General features: G+C 43.0%; 1 protein-coding gene across 1 annotated transcript in view; it reads left to right on the forward strand.

The window, feature by feature from the left end:
• Positions 1-17,194, forward strand: part of LOC126184356 (coiled-coil domain-containing protein 63) — a 68,992-nt gene that overhangs the window by 13,310 nt on the left and 38,488 nt on the right. The window contains exon 3 of the mRNA XM_049926736.1: positions 11,227-11,485. Within this exon, the coding sequence (XP_049782693.1) occupies positions 11,227-11,485 (259 nt within the window). The remainder of the gene's footprint in view (positions 1-11,226; positions 11,486-17,194) is intronic.

Below are 17,194 nucleotides of genomic sequence, written 5' to 3' on the forward strand. Positions count from 1 at the left end.
GACACTTATAGTATTCTCTATGATTGTTTCTTGCTGCAGCGGCAAACCATTTTCTTTTCATCGATTTTGAAACTAACGTAGATACTTCTGTACGGGATGTGTGAAGCAACTGCACGATGTTGAGACCAAGGACAATGGAGGGACCGGATTCACCGCCTAATATACGAGGGCTATTCGGAGAGTGAGGAACCATTGGTCGCGAAATGGAAACCACTGTGAAAATCCGACGAGGCTTTTCACAGGCGTTTTGGGAAGTGTCTCTAATGTGCCTGTCGATCGCATCAAGACGCTCTTTTCAGTTGTGAGCGCACTGTGAGCTAGTAAAGGTGCCTAGAACAACAATGTCTCCCGCCAAGTGGGAGGGCCCGTTGAGAGCCATACGCGAGTGGAACAGGAAAGGGAGGAAATGACAGTGGCACGTAAAGTGCCCTCCGCCACACACCATTGGGTGGCTTGCAGAGTATAAATGTAGATACAGATGTAGAACACAACTGCCATGCACTTCCTTCTTCATGGCAGTTCTCAGCCGCACTCTGCAGGGGCAGTGTAGACGCTTATGAAGTCTTTTCGATGGGAAGTGTTCGATCACCCACAACACAGCCCTAATTGGCTCGCCCTGAGCATCATCTCTATTCACATGAAACGTTGGATACGAAGACAACACTTGGGCGCTGGCTATGCGCTATAGACAGCGTAGAGAAATGTCGGAAAGCACGGGCGGCTGCCTTCTATGACGATGGTGTTGGAAATTTGGTATAACGCTCCGACAAATGTCTACGTCGGAGCGGCGACTATGTAGAGCTGTAAGGTAGGCCTATAGTTAAACGAGCAAAGAAAACTGTTTTGATTTTGACTGTGGTTTCCACTTCGCGACCTATCCTTCCCTACTTTCCGAAAAATCCTCGTAGGCGTGGGTATGAATGCAGTCCAGGAGAATGCGTCTAGTAACATTACAGTGGAATCGCACGAAAAGGTTTCTTACGATAGTGTCTCAAAATATCAAGCCCAGATAAAGTAGGAAGTTAAGGAGATAAATAAGGATTTAATTTAAAAAAATATATTTTATATGTCACTGTTGCGTTGTAGATCTATACCTAATAGAGTTGCCGTCAAAGAATTCACAGTCTTTGAGCAAATTTCGAAGTATTTCGTTCAGTTGCGGATCGAGAGCAGTGTCTGTTCTTTCTGACATATAAGTAAGTTTCAAAATTGAAACCAGCATAAAAATGCAACACGAGGTGAAGACACTGACGCTTGAAGAAAACATTACATCTCAAGTGAAACAATATGCCGACAAGCAGGGCTGAGACAGGAAGCAGGTAAACAAGGAATAGAGTATGATCTGGCAAAGAAAGAATTTTGATACATATCGGTGCGCAGCTCTTGGAAAGGTCATAGCCGAGCTCAGAGACGTACGAGAAACTAGGTACAAACGTAGCATTGTTGCTGCAATTAGAACAATAAACTTTTCGTGGGTCAAAAATTACAGCCATTGTCCATCGATTGTTCAGAATTTGCTGTAAACTACCCTAATACCTTAGGTCTATACCTAATGGCGTCGCTTCCGAATGTGAATAATGCTGTACGCAGGATGTAGAGTTTGTCACCTTCGCAGTTAATGTGAACGAATACGCTGTACCATTTTTCATTGTCTGACCTTTGTCACTCACAGTGCGAGAGACGACTAGCAGAATACGCGGCCATGGAGTAATCACAGCCTTTTGATGTTATTTGAAGAGATCCTTTTATAAGCTTCCCTGCAACTTGCGTGCCTCCGTCGTAACGTTTCCGTTACTTCCTTCCACCATAGTACACAAGCACCAGGATGATTAATTTAAAAAGGCCAGACCGATTTTACACCCACTGTTCGATACGAGCTAGCATTCCAACCCTACTGTGTCCCAGCATTATGCAACACTTTGAAGAAAACGACTTACTGACACATAATCAGCATGGACTCAGAAAAACCGTTCTTGTCAAAGACAATGAGCTTGATTCGTACGAAATAATGAGTGCTCTCGACGGGGGATATCAAGCTGATTTGATGTTTATAGTAGGCTTTTGGCATCGTGTCTCACAAGCGGCTTCTAACTAACTGCATGCGTCTGGAGTATGGTCCCAGATGTGCGTCTGGATTCATGATTTTCTATCAAAAAATTCGCAGCTGATCGGAGGTCAGCTAGTGAGATAAAATATACGGGGTTATTATAATTAAAGTTAAACTTTCAAACCCCTGTAGAAATGACGCCACTGGTCAGAATGACTTCAAATTGCAACGGAATACTAACGGAGAAGGGGAAAATCCTATGGCAGAAGAAAAATAAATAGTTACAAAATGAAGCAATAGATGGCACTGTAAATATCATAATTTAATAGTGGTCGACTGGAAATGACAAGTGGATTACACTACAATGCCTAAAGCGTACGTCTGACGTTAAAGAAACTGTACTACTCAGTGTACAAGGTCTTATCACATCGAATGGGAAAAATCGATTTTTTATTGTCCTGAGGCCAAAAACCGTATAAAAAGTATCAATCACGTCGGTTTTGAAGTGTCCTGAGGTCAAAAACCGATAAATAGCATAAATCAAAATCAAATTGGATTATTAATTTCAGTGTGACTTGCGCAAAACATGTTAAATGTACTGTCCACCGTTTTCTGCAAGAAGTTGAAATCGAGAATCAGCACGTTCCACAACTGATCGAAGTGTTTCCGGGGTCATGTTCAGAATGTGTTACGCAAGGCGTGCCTTCAGCGCAACTAAGTTTGCAATGGAAACACTGAACACAACATCTTTCAGATAGCCCCACAACCAGAAGTCACACACATTAATATCAGGTGATCGGGACAGCCAGGCTGTAGGGAAATGGCGGCTGATAATTCTACCATTTCCATAATGGCGCTTCAGCAGCTGCTTAACGATATTTTCAGTGTGCAGAGGTGCGCCATCTTGCATAAAAATGATCCCATCGACGCATCCACGCTGTTGTAGAGCTGGAATGACGTGGTTTCGAAAAAGACACTCATAGAACTTACCAGTGACGGTACAGGTAACAGGAACGGAAACACCCGTCTCTTCGAAAAAATATGGCCCTGTGATAAATTATGCCGTAAACCCGCACCACACAGTGACATTTTCAGGATGAAGTGGTACTGGTAGATTTGCGTGTGGACTTTCCGTTGTCCATATTCGACAATTTTGTGTATTGACATATCCTGTCAGATGGAAGTGGGTGGGCTTCGTAGCCAAAATCTTCAGAGCGAATTATTTTCCACTTCCATCCGAGCAAGAAATTCGAAAGCAAAGGTCTCTCTTGCTAGCACGGCAACAGGAAGCAACTCGTGCGCATGGGTAATTTCGAATGGATACAAAGAAGGATGTTTCGTAGGATTTTCCGCACCGTGCTCATGGGTATGTCCAATGTTCGGGAAATTCTCATTGCACTGCATGTTTGCACACCACCACTCGTCTCCTCCTGCATTGCTGTGGCCACTGCTTCCACTGACGTCGAATCAATTCGTTTCTTCCCTCTACCAGTTTGCACACCAAAAGAGCCCGTCTTTTCGAATTACCACAACATTTTTCCATACCGACGGCAGTCATTGGACCAACGTTGTTTTTCAAGCCCTTCAGTGACCGGAACTTCTGCAGAGCGACGTGTGCCCAGTCATCATTCTTGTAATACAGCTTTATAAGCCGAGCTCGTTCCTGCATGGAGGCAGTCATGGCGAACGTCGCTGACGCGAAAGGAGGAAAAGCCGTGTACCCGGCGTGTTTATGCCAACTTCAGTAGGTTGTGCGCATGACAAGTGTTTTCATTTACGTATTCAGACATAAACAGCGCCGTCTGTTGATCAATTTTCACCCTATTTTTTTTGTTCTGCCATACGTTCTTCCCCTTCTCCGATAATATTACGTTGCAATTTGACGTCATTCTGACCAGTAGTGTTATTTCTGCAGCGTCTTGACAGTTTAACTTTAATTATAATCACCCTGTATATCTAAGATATCCGAAAGAAGTGCTACAAATGCTGCGCTTGGTCTACAACATGATTCAGAGACAATATGAGGAAGCGTCTTAGATTGTTCTCGGGTGATGTAGCCGTTCACCTACTAGTACAGTAACTGTAAGATGAAAAGGAATTACAAAATGGTTTGGAAAAGATATTTGCGTGGTGCGAAAAGTGGCTATTGATCCTGAACAATAAAAAGTGTGATATGCGGATTACTTTTGACTTCTTAGAACTAAGTTTGAGACCCAGTGTGATACGTGGAGACTATTTAACTTTTGTGGCCAACGTGATAAAATGGCTCTGAGCGCTATGGGACTTAACATTTGAGGTCATCAGTCCCCTAGAACGTACAACTACTTAAACCTAACCAACCTAAGGACATCACACACACCCTTGCCCGAGGCAGGATTCGAACCTGCGACCGTAGCAGCCGCGCGGTTCAGGACTGAAGCGCCTAGAACCGCTCAGCCATAGCGGACGGCCCCAACGTGATACTGAAATATGGTGTTATTCAGAGCTAACAAACCATAGCTGGTACTTAAATACAACAGGAGTCACCAGCATATAAGCAGTATCTACAAGAATTTAGCACACATGAAGTGTCATTGATGTACAGTGAGAAAAGGAATGAACCAAGGACTGAACCCTGGTGGAAACTATAGTGGCTTCTTTGAACTCCAGACGACTCGCTGCCATCTGTTTTTGAGACAGCTACTGAAACTTTTGTATTGTACTCTTTGAAAAATGTAGTTGTTTCATTTTCTTAAGTAATGTAACGGACAGTCAAATGAAAACGAATCGCGTGGGAACAAAGTAGGTAAACTGTTTATTATTTCAAAATTAATGGCCAGAACTGTTAGTACAGTTATCCCACTGTGAGGCAACACGACCAATGCCATCAACAAATTATGTTTGCGGTTGACTATCCAACCATGGTTGTACCCTGGCGTACACCTCTTCGCCCAGGGTAAATCGACGGCCCGCCGACAAGACGCCAATGCTGTTTCGAGTATTTTGCATAAGTTTCACCGGAGAGCGCTTACACATCCTCCATACATTCCCTATCTCTCGCTGGACGACTTTTACATTTTAGAGCGCTGAAGAGACATTCGTGGTCGTCGATTTGCTTCGGACGAAGAGGTGCACGCCTGAGTACAATCATGTCTCTGTAGCCAAACTCAGACATTTTTCCTTGCAGACATTGATCGTTTAGTCTCACAGTAGCATAAATGTAGTAATATTTATGGCAACTAATTTTGAAATAATGAAAGGTTTACTTACCTTTTTGGAAATTTGTGGTAAGGTCTTATGGGACCAAACTGCTGAAGTCTTCGGTCCCTACGCTTACACACTAGTTAATCTAACGTAAACTAACTTGCGATAAGGACAACACACACAAACACACATGCGCAAGGGAGGACTCGAACCTCGGGCGGGAGGAGCCGCACGAACCGTGTCAAGACGCCTAAGACCGCGATGCTACCCCGCGTGGCTTACTTACCTTTTATCCACGTCTCTTAGTTTCATTTGACTGTCCCTTAAAAGTCATATATCGAAACCTACAGTATCTAAAGACTTGATGAAGTTACGAAATGTAGGATGATTGCATCACTGCTGTCCATGGCATGCTTGATATCGTCAGTCGCCTTCTTTAATGCACTTTGCTGTATTATTGTGTTGTCGGATATTTATCGTGGATGTTATATGTTTTAATATAATCGGTCAACTGTTAGAGAAAAATGTGCTCCACGGCTTAAGGTATTAGAAGTATCTGCCTGTGGCTGAGAATCAGTCGCAACTTGAGAGCTAATTGCTGTCGAGAATGTGCTTTTAATTCATCTGCGTATACTTCAATAACTGCATCAGGTTTTGCTTCTCCAGTACCGAATTCGAGCAATATTTTCCTCAATAGTGCGTAAAACTAAGGAGAAACGCGTGATTTGGCGATGTGCACGCTTGCTTTCGCTTTGTTCCCTTTACACTAAACAAAATTCAGAAGTTGGGTTTTGCTTGAATTTTCCTGTATGCGGAGTACCGTTGATTCATTATGTGGCGTAGTTCCGTAGCCAGCCATTAAGTGGAGATTTTAGCTGCAGTTCTTTATTTGTGTCTCTCGTGACGGTTACATACTGGTACTATGACACTATCGAGGTCAAGGAGGACTGATAGGATGATACAGCGCCAGGTTTTGATGGTTTACAGGTTGCCTTCTTCAGATAGAGTCACTGAAACATTTTCAACCACAATATCTGTGGGAAACACGCAGGACATACAGGCATAAGTCATATGACGTCATAAATGTTAACTGCACGTCACAGTGTTCAGAAGATCCAGTATGGCCTTCTGTTTCCGGTGCTTCTTGATTTTTAGGCACACAAATACACCGAATACCCACATGGCCGTCGTGAGCAACATTGCCCTGGGCGCCTCATTTGTCGTTGCGATGACGTTCTGAGGTCACCTATGTCGCCAGAATTGACAGATAGTGACTTTTTCTTGTGAGGGTATTTCACGGAGCGATACTATGTTAACAAAACCAAAAGTGTAGTGAACCTCACAGCTGCCGTTAAGGAAGAAGAGGATTTGATTGACCAACAGTTGTCATGCTGAGTTGTCAGTTACATCTAGCAAAGTTGAAAATTGTATTCGAAAGAATGGCCGCCACTGGGATAACGTAGATATTCGTAAGAGACTATGTAAGCCAAACACCAGATGTTAACTTTCGAAGTTGTATAAATAATTTTTTTTGTTAAGAATCAGCTTACCACTGTTCATTTGAAAACCGTCCGTTTCACGTACGTCACCATGTATACTACTACTACTACATTGAAGTTTCAATTTTACCCCCGCTTTCCACCTCCACTCAGGACTTCTTCACGTTGCTAGATTTTTGTTCACGATTACCACACCCTCAAAAACAAAAAAAAAAAAAAAAAAAACGAGAGAGAGAGAGAGAGAGAGAGAGAGAGAGAGAGAGAGAGAGGGAGGGAGAGAGAGAGGGGGGGGGGGGGGAAGGAAGGTATTCTTCCTCTAGCCTTGCCACATTGAAACTAACGTAACAAGTAAGTCACAAAGTGCTTTCTATTTGTTTTCATTACTTAACCACTGATTACGGAATACCTCCGAAATCCTAGCAACTGTTTTCAGCGAAGTTGGCGTACACAACTGAGACAGAGGCATGCATATGAGGAAAGTGGACCGTGCACAAACTTTTCCCCTTACAGTGTGATATAGGTTCACGCCGTTTTCATACTTAGAAATAGGATCCTCGTCATGGGAGTAATAGAAATAGACAGCAGGTGGAATCGTCGACAATACCCGGAAACGGGAGGAGGTACATAGGAAACATTCGTAAATTAATAACAGAAACTTCTACGGCTTTCAACAGAAATTCTTCGGGCAAACACTGAACTCACGAGACGCAACGGCCGTATGTGTCACTGTCATCCGTGTCTTTGTCATTGCGAGGCACAAACAAGATAAGTTGTCAGGAGCCTAACGGTGTTTGTTACAGCGCCACATGTAACCCACTATAGGTTACGAAACAAGAGATTATAAAGTCTTTGGCGTAGGTACTCATTCATATTTTTAACTGTTTCTTCTCCTACCACATTTTCATACATTTTAGCCTCTTCCAAAGGTCTAAAGCTCTGGAGATCGAGGGCAGATTCATTACGGCTGCATTTCTGATTGCAGTGTGTTTAGAATCAAATACGCTTCTTCTGAGAAGAGTGCTGTTAACTCTAAAAAATGACGCGCATTACTCGACTGTAACGAAATATGGATAACGAGCGCGAGTGTACACAATTAATATGCAGTCCTCGTGGCCTGCTCGTCGCTCGCAAATTCTGGGCTCCTAGCCGGTTTACTGAAACATCGCTGTTTCCGTCTGGCGGTCCCCCCTTCTCCCCCCCCCCCCCCACCAGAGGCATACACACACGTACACACACACACACACACACACACACACACACACGCACACACACAATCAAACACACACACATGGCATAAATAGCTTTTTATTTATTTTCACCGGAAATTCTGGAAGTGGTATTTTGTTGCATATGACAGGCTACACAGGTACTTACGATGGAAACTGTGTGACAATAAAAACAGCAATGAAGATAAAACCAATTCAAAGAGTTTCATAGTATTAGTATGAAGGTACTCGTCACTTTTTATTACAATATTAATAAAATACCATTTCGGATAGTAAATAAACAAGATAATTGCTGATGACACCAAGAGCGTGCGACACTCTAGGAGAAGACAGCAATTTTTTTTCTGTAAAAACAACTAGGGCTATATTCCTTTACAAACATATTCCTTATTAAGATGTATGAGGACAAGGAACTGTACGAACATCACATACCAGTAAATATCCAAGAAGCTGTGATTTGTGGATATATTCTAAGCCTTTTGTCTGGAGAATATTGTGACTTTAGGTACATAACGAGAGTTTCTGACTTTCTCGTACGCCGTCGTTTGAATTACCACCTGATACGAGCGCCCAGATTCATGGACTGCTGAAGAAAATTTGCATCAAAACTGACTGAGAAAACTGAGCACTGTGACGAACTAAGCATAACGTCCTCTGCAGGAGAGTTCATTTGCTACGGAAACTACACAGAACGAGTGTTCGTACGTAATTACCATTCCCGTCCTTAAATATAAATACTCATCAAAATTGGATAGGATGGGGGTTTCCTAGCACAGAAATTTATGTGAAACAATTAATACACTAAAAATAGCTACGCTTGGGACAATTATAAATAAACATCAGAGGAGGATTGTAGTTAGATTGGCGTGGTTTTAGAAACAGAGCGTTTTAAGTTTTAGGTTTCCATTATACACTTTGAAGACATGTGCTTAGACGAAGTAGTTGCCATTATAGAAATAAATCCAGATCTTGGAATATTTAGTTTTTGTGGTTAAGGAATGGCTGGGACTTCTGTGTAAAGTGGAAAGGAAGATAACGGTTTATTGTCCCGTCGACGACGAGTAGTTTATTAGCGACGTTCAAGCTTAGATTACTGAACGGAGAGAAAGAAAATCGGCCATTCACTTCCAGTGGAGCCATCTAGGTATTTGCTTTAATAGCTTCATGGAAACCAGGAGGTCCTTCGAGACAGAACATAAGCTGGGTTTGGAGATGGCTGGTGAAGGAAATCAGCGGCATCTTTCCCAAACATCACACTGTTTAGGTGAACCAAGGTAAATATTTATGTGCATGGTTCGGTGGTCATTTAAACCGCCATTCTCCCAAATGTTAATACGTTTTCCTGCGATTGTGTCACATTGCTCCGTTATTTTAGGTGAAAGTGCGGTGGTTATGCACTATCACTTTGCTAAATGGCACATTCACAACTAACTGATTTATGTTACAAAGATTCCTAACGTTAATAGGTTTTGATATTGGTTATCAATTAAGGGGAGACACAATATAAACGGTGTAAAACTCGAATATACTATGTATCATTTCTCTTTTAGAATTTGTATATGGTTGTTTGATTGTTTTGGGGGAGGAATCTGTGGTCATCGGTCCCATCGTATTAGGGGAGGATGGGGAAGAAAGTCGGCTGTGCCCTTTCACAGGAACCACACCGGCATTTACCTCAAGCAGTTTAGGGAAATCACGGAAAACCTTAATCGGGATGGCTGGACGCGGGTTTCAACCGTCGTCCTCCCGGATCCGAGTGCACTGTGCTAACCACTGCGCCACCTCGCTCTGTAGAATTTGTATTTGGTAACGAGTGTAATTACCTCCAGGGTAACAGTAATTTCTTTTTCATTACTTCAACCCAACAACGCACGAGTGTGGAATACATTGTACATAAGATACGGAAATAGTCAGTTTACGGATCACTGTTACTTTTAAAAACTGTGCAGTCTCGTCTTCACTAAAAATCCTCTAAGTCTATAGCGTGAATTTTCAAACACTCCACATAATAAAACTGAAAATGGTATTGTGTTTTAAATAAATCGTTGGCGATCTTGTCTATTAGCCTTTTCTCAGTGCAGTTCAGCCTAGAATTTAAGCCATGGCTACAAGTCCTTAAAAATGGTTCAAATGGCTCTGAGCACTATGGGACTCAACATCTGAGGTCATCAGTCCCCTAGAACTTAGAACTACTTAAACCTAACTAACCTAAGGACATCATACACATCCATGCCCGACGCAGGATTCGAACCTGCGACCGTAGCAGTCATGCGTTTCCGGACTGAAGTGCCTACAACCACACGGCCACCACGGCCGGCTACAAGTCCTTACAACAATCACTAAATTCATGTGTAACGCGACACCGAAACGACTTATCACTAACGTTTAGTGCAGAAACATTTTATACTGTGTTAAAGTTTTATACACACTTCTGAGATAGCTGTATTAGGGAATAAAGGCTAAAAGTAGTACATTAGATGATAGAAATTCGCAACAGAGTTATCTAGCTTTGTCACTGATAAATTAAGTAGATTAAGAACGCCAACCACATCGCATATTTCGAAATTAATTGTTATTTTTGAAGGTTTGCATAAATAATCAATTACACTTCAGTAAGTAAAACGTAAGGCAACATGAAATAGTCATGTTGAATCTCTGTACAATTCAATAGTGTCGCTGGTAGTTGTTTACCTTATTTTTCGAACCTGCTTGAAGTTAACGAATCATCTCGCATGCCAGGAGACGTGATGGGCCAGAAAACCTGGAGAGGAAAATGATGTGTTACTTCGCATCTTATACTGCTTTTCATAATGAGTTCCAATAAGACTGCTAAGTTTAGAATCTTCAGTTTCTAGGAGTAAAATCTCTAATTGGAGTTGAAAATGGGTAACTAGACAGCATCTTTCGACTATTTTGAGGAGAATGCTGCGTTCCGGCTGTGGATTTACCATATACCTTCATATGTATTCGTGTAGACAAATTACATTACCACACACACACACACACACACACACACACACACACACACAAACACACACACACACACACACACTTGTTAATTAATGCTCACAAGAGAGTTACAAAGTTTACAGTTTAATACAGGTAAGAGGATATCAATGGTGAAATACCTGCACTACTTACTTGTTCAGAACAGAAACATCGGATATCTGTCCTTAAGCCTGGGACTGACTGACGCTGTAACACGATAAAGTTATGTTATTTCTTTGGCCGACGAAAGCCGCTAATGAGGCTTGTAAATGCTTTGTTACAGTTAGAGGCGCTGCAGGACCAAGTGGATGTTCTGAAGACGCGCATAGATGAGCAGAGAGCGCTGAACCGGCAGCGGGCACAACAGCAGCAAGACTGCCTGGCAGATCTGCGGTCACAGCTGGAGGAGAGGACGAAGGAGGCGCAGGACACGGAGGACGTCCTGAAGGATCGCAATGATGTCCTCAGCAAGGTGCTCGAGGGCATAGAGCGCATATTCTCCCTGGCACACTGTGCGCAGTCACCCGTCTTGCAGCTACTGGGTGAGTTCATCTACATCTACATCCATACTCCGCAAGCCACCTGACGGTGTTTGGCGGAGGCTACCTTGAGTACCTCTGTCGGTTCTCCCTTCTATTCCAGTCTCGTATTGTTCGTGGAAAGAAGGATTGTCAGTATGCCTCTGTGTGGGCTCTAATCTCTCTGATTTTATCCCCATGGTCTCTTCTCGAGATATACGTAGGAGGGAGCAATATATTGCTTGACTCCTCGGTGAAGGTATGTTCTCGAAAATTCAACAAAAGCCCGTACCGAGCTACTGAGCGTCTCTCCCGCAGAGTCTTCCACTGCAGTTTATCTATCATCTCCGTAACGCTTTCGCAATTACTAAATGATCCTGTAACGAAGCGCGCTGCTCTCCGTCCGATCTTCTCTATCTCTTTTATCAACCCTATCTGGTACGGATCCCACACTGCTGAGCAGTATTCAAGCAGTGGGCGAACAAGCGTACTGTAACCTACTTCCTTTGTTTCCGGATTGCATTTCCTTAGGATTCTTCCAATGACTCTCAGTCTGGCATCTGCTTTACCGATGATCAACTTTATATGATCATTCCATTTTAAATCACTCCTAATGCGTACTCCCAGATAATTTATGGAATTAACTGCTTCCAGTTTCTGACTTGCTATATTGTAGCTAAATGATAAGGGATCTTTCTTTCTATGTATTCGCAACACATTACACTTGTCTACATTGAGATTCAATACCCATTCCCTGCACCATGCGTCAATTCGCTGCAGATCCTCCTGCATTTCAGTACAATTTTCCATTGTTACAACCTCTCGATATACCACAGCATCATCCGAAAAAAGCCTCAGTTAACTTCCGATGTCATCCACAAGGTCATTTATGTATATTGTGAATAGCAACGGTCCTACGACACTCCCCTGCTGCACACCTGAAATCACTCCTACTTCGTAAGACTTTTCTCCATTGAGAATGACATGCTGCGTTCTGTTATCTAGGAACTCTTCAATCCAATCGCACAATTGGTCTGATAGTCCATATGCTCTTACTTTGTTCATTGAACGTTTGTAGGGAACTGTATCGAACGCCTTTCGGAAGTCAAGAAACACAGTATCTATCTGGGAACCCGTGTCTATGGCCCTCTGAGTCTCGTGGACGAATAGCGCGAGCTGGGTTTCACACGATCGTCTTTTTCGAAACCCATGCTGATTCCTACAGAGTAGATTTCTAGTCTCCAGAAAAGTCATTATACTCGAACATAATACGTGTTCCAAAATTCTACAACTGATCGACGTTAGAGATATAGGTCTATAGTTCTGCTCATCTGTTCGATGTCCCTTCTTGAAGACGGGGATGACCTGTGCCCTTTTCCAATCCTTTGGAACGCTACGCTCTTCTAGAGACCTACGGTACACCGCTGCAAGAAGGGGGGCAAGCTCCTTCGCGTACTCTGTGTAAAATCGAACTGGTATCCCATCAGGTCCAGCGGCCTTTCCTCTTTTGAGCGATTTTAATTGTTTCTCTATCCCTCTGTCGTCTGTATCGATATCTACCATTTTGTCATCTGTGCGACAATCTAGAGAAGGAACTACAGAGCAGTCTTCGTCTGTGAAACAGCATTGGAAAAAGACATTTAGTATTTCGGCCTATAGTCTGTCATCCTCTGTTTCAGTACCATTTTGGTCACAGAGTGTCTGGACATTTTGTTTTGATCCACCTACCGCTTTGACATAAGACCAAAATTTCTTAGGATTTTCTGCCAAGTCAGTACATAGAACTTTACTTTCGAATTCATTGAACGCCTCTCCCATAGCCCTCCTCGCACTACATTTCGCTTCGCGTAATTTTTGTTTGTCTGCAAGCCTTTGGCTACGTTTATGTTTGCTGTGAAGTTCCCTTTGCTTCCGTAGCAGTTTCATAACTCGGTTGTTGTACCATGGTGGCTCGTTTCCATCTCTTACGATCTTGCTTGGCACATGCTCACCTAACACATATTGTACGGTGGTTTTGAACTTTGTCCACTGATCCTCAACACTATCTGTACTTGAGACAAGACTTTTGTGTTGAGCCATCAGGTACTCTGAAATCTGCTTTGTGTAACTTTGGCTAAACAGAAAATCTTCCTACCCTTTTTAATATTTCTATTTACGGCTGAAATCATCGATGCAGTAACCGCTTTATGATCGCTGATTCCCTGTTCTGCTTTAACTGTTTAAAATAGTTTGGGTCTGTTTGTCACCAGAAGGTCTAATATGTTATCGCCACGAGTCGGTTCTCTGTTGAACTGCTCAAGGTAGCTTTCAGATAAAGCACTTAAAAAATTTTTACTGGATTCTTTGTCCCTGCCACCCGTTATGAACGTTTGAGTCTCCCAGTCTATATCCGGCAAATTAAAATCTCCACCCAGAGCTATAACATGATGGGGAAATCTACTCGAAATATTTCCAAATTATCCTTCAGGTGGTCGGTCATAACAGCTGCTGAGCCAGGGGGCCTATAGAGACATCCAATTACCATGTCCGAGCCTGCTTTAACCGTGACCTTCACCCAAATTATTTCACATTTCGGATCTCCGTCAATTTCCTTCGATACGATTGCACTTTTTATCACTAGAAACACGCCTCCCCCTTCACTGTCCAGCCTGTATCTGCGGAGTTGGGTCAGCTGTTCCCCATTCCTGGTCTTTTTTGTGGAATGAGCATATGTAAATAGACTTCTTCATGCATGTGCAATTAAATGTTTATTTCATTAGAAATAATTGAGTCTCAAGTTTTTCACTTTCATAAAATTCCCAGTATGCTTCATAGTTCAATACAGTGCATTGTTTCCGTCTATACCGCAGGGTGAATATAAGTAATTGGTCGAGTTTCTGAGGCTTGCTTTCGCCAGCACTCAGCTTAAATGGGTAATCTTACTAGCGTGGATTAGCGTAAGTCTGAAGTTTTCAAGTTGATACTTAATTCCATTTACTATCTAGTAGGATATTTGTACGCTGTAGTTCAAAAACGGTAGCTTCATTTACCGATTACTGCTGTCGGGTCTATGAGTATCTGTTATTGTAGTTCCACCATGATTTATACTCTAATGAAAATACTGTCATCATCTTCCATCGTCATCAGGAGATTATTATTGGTATTATTATTGGTATCCTCCCGATGGATGATAACACACGGCCCCACCGAGCTGCCATCGTGGAGGAGTACCTTGAAACAGAAGATATCAGGCGAATGGAGTGGCCTGCCTGTTCTCCAGACCTAAACCCCATCGAGCACGTCTGGGATGCTCTCGGTCGACGTGTCACTGTACGTCTTCAAACACCTAGGACACTTCGGGAGTTGCGACAGGCACTGGTGCAGGAATGGGAGGCTATACCCCAGCAGCTGCTCAACCACCATATCCAGAGTATGCCAACCCATTGTGCGGCATGTGTACGTGTGCAGGGTGATCATATCTCATATTGATGTCGGGGTACATGCGCAGGAAACAGTGGCGTTTTGTAGCATTTGTGTTTCGGGACGATTTTCTCAACTTATCACCAATACCGTGGACTTACATATCTGTGTCGTGTGTGTTCCCTATGTGCCTATGCTATTAGTGCCATTTTTGTATAGTGCCACGTTGTGTGGCACCACATTGTGCAGTTATGCTTGATTTATGAGCATGAGTGTAGAATCTGTATGTAATTCCTGCTCATTCTTGAAAAAAAAGAAAGAAAAAGATCTTGGTTCCTTGATGATATGAACCGTGTCCATACAAGGTCTAGCCTAAGCTTGCGCTAGAAACTGCCCAAAAAATGTTTTGCACCACCAGCATATCTGCGAATGCGTGAGGGCGTAAATCAAAGGGGCGCTATGAAAGCAAGAATAAGTCTTTCTAAGTTAAGAAAAAATAACTTTGATTTGAAATAATGAGAAGCAAATAACTAAAACAAAAACATTTTTTTTATCTTGCATATTTTTGCATATGCTTGAAAGAAAAATCAACTGTTGAGTAACATTTAATGTTTTGATGCTCCATTGCCTGCATTTTAACATGCGTGGATTCTCTTGTTATGCTGTCTCACTCTTCGACGGCAGCCCTCCTGAAGTCATTCAAAATGTGACGAAGGACACTGCGAGGACGTACTACCAGTCTCAAGCATACTGAAATGGGATCATGTAAACTGATACCAATGCCCATTCCATTCGGTTGATTCCTACCACCTTGAAGAAGGTTGGTTCATTATCGTCTTGAAAGACGACCTCATTACCCAAATGTTTACTGCCGAACTGGGCAGTCGTTTGGCGGGTCTCATCTCAGTAATGCACAGGTCTCGAACAACCTTCGAAATGACGAGAGGCGTCTAACATCCATGTACTGTACTAGTTCAAAACATGATTGAACCTCTTGCGTACTGAATCCGTGAGGCTGTATGTCTCATCATTGCGCTGGTATCCGGCACATTCTTCCACGAAGATCATCAAACAAATCCTGCACACACCAGTAAGGAATACGTGATGGCAGATGTCCAAGTTCAATTCCAGGTGTTCCCTTAACCACCTTGTTAGTGTACTACGGTATTGTGTGTTTTGTACTATTTTTCGTAATGGACCCCCAGAGGCCAAATTGTCGTTTGGAGACGGTTGCGTCAGGTGGTTTTTATATTTTTCTCGGAGTACGTAGCGATTCCCAGGGAGCATTGATGAGGAAGTTAATGATGATGATGTTTTGTTTGCACGACGCTCAGCTGCGCGGTTATCAGCGCTCTTATAAAGCCCCTATCTTCACCCAGTCCAATATCGCTACGTTTACGAATCATGACGAAATGATGAGGACAACACAAACACCCAGTTCCCGCCCAGAGAAAATCCCCAACCCGGCCGGGAATCGTACCTGGGAACCCGTGATCCAGAGGCAGCAACAGTAGCCACTAGACCACGAGCTGCGAACGGGAGCATTGAGGAATACGTTTTATCACAAAACTCAATTTATGCAGGTCATGAGGATGGTGCGAAACTTTTTTGAGCAGTTCACGTTCGACTCGGAATTTATGATTTCGCCGCTGTTCGCTTCTGCTTTTGCCTAGTTACAATATTCTAAAACTGTGTTGGTATCAGTATCGTTAATAAGTAAGACGGATTCTGGGACCTTATCTAGGCGGATCCTCCAAATAACTAATACCAGATTAACACTTTTTTCTTTCTGATACGCAAGAAAGCTTGTTTTTACCTTCCAGTTATGTGGCTGATGCAACCTATCTGCCCGATTGTAGTAAGGAGGGGGTCTCTTTTAACCTAAATAACCCCAATGCACCCGAAACACATACTCTGCAACCTGAGTTGCCGTCTACTGTGTGTAAACCTGACCTATTGAAGAGACCCCCTACAGTGGTCTACCCGACAGCATAGTTCAAACAGTCCACACCCAAGTTTGTTGCAGAATTTTGTAAAAAGTGATTCAAATGGCTCTGAGCACTATGCGACTTAACTTCTGAGGTCATCAGTCGCCTAGAACTTAGAACTAATTAAACCTAACTAACCCAAGGACATCACACACATCCGTGCCCGAGGCAGGATTAGAACCTGCGACCGTAGCGGTCACTCGGCTCCAGACTGCAGCGTCTAGAACCGCACGGCCACTCCGGCCAGCGAATTTTGAAAGTCTCGTCTTCAAACCACCGGACAGCGATCGTTACTGGGTTCCACGCTACAAGTAGCGAGTGTTACTTCCAACATTTAACTCTCTCG

This window comes from Schistocerca cancellata, chromosome 4, assembly GCF_023864275.1.
Source record: "Schistocerca cancellata isolate TAMUIC-IGC-003103 chromosome 4, iqSchCanc2.1, whole genome shotgun sequence".
In the NCBI taxonomy this organism is placed as follows: domain Eukaryota; kingdom Metazoa; phylum Arthropoda; class Insecta; order Orthoptera; family Acrididae; genus Schistocerca; species Schistocerca cancellata.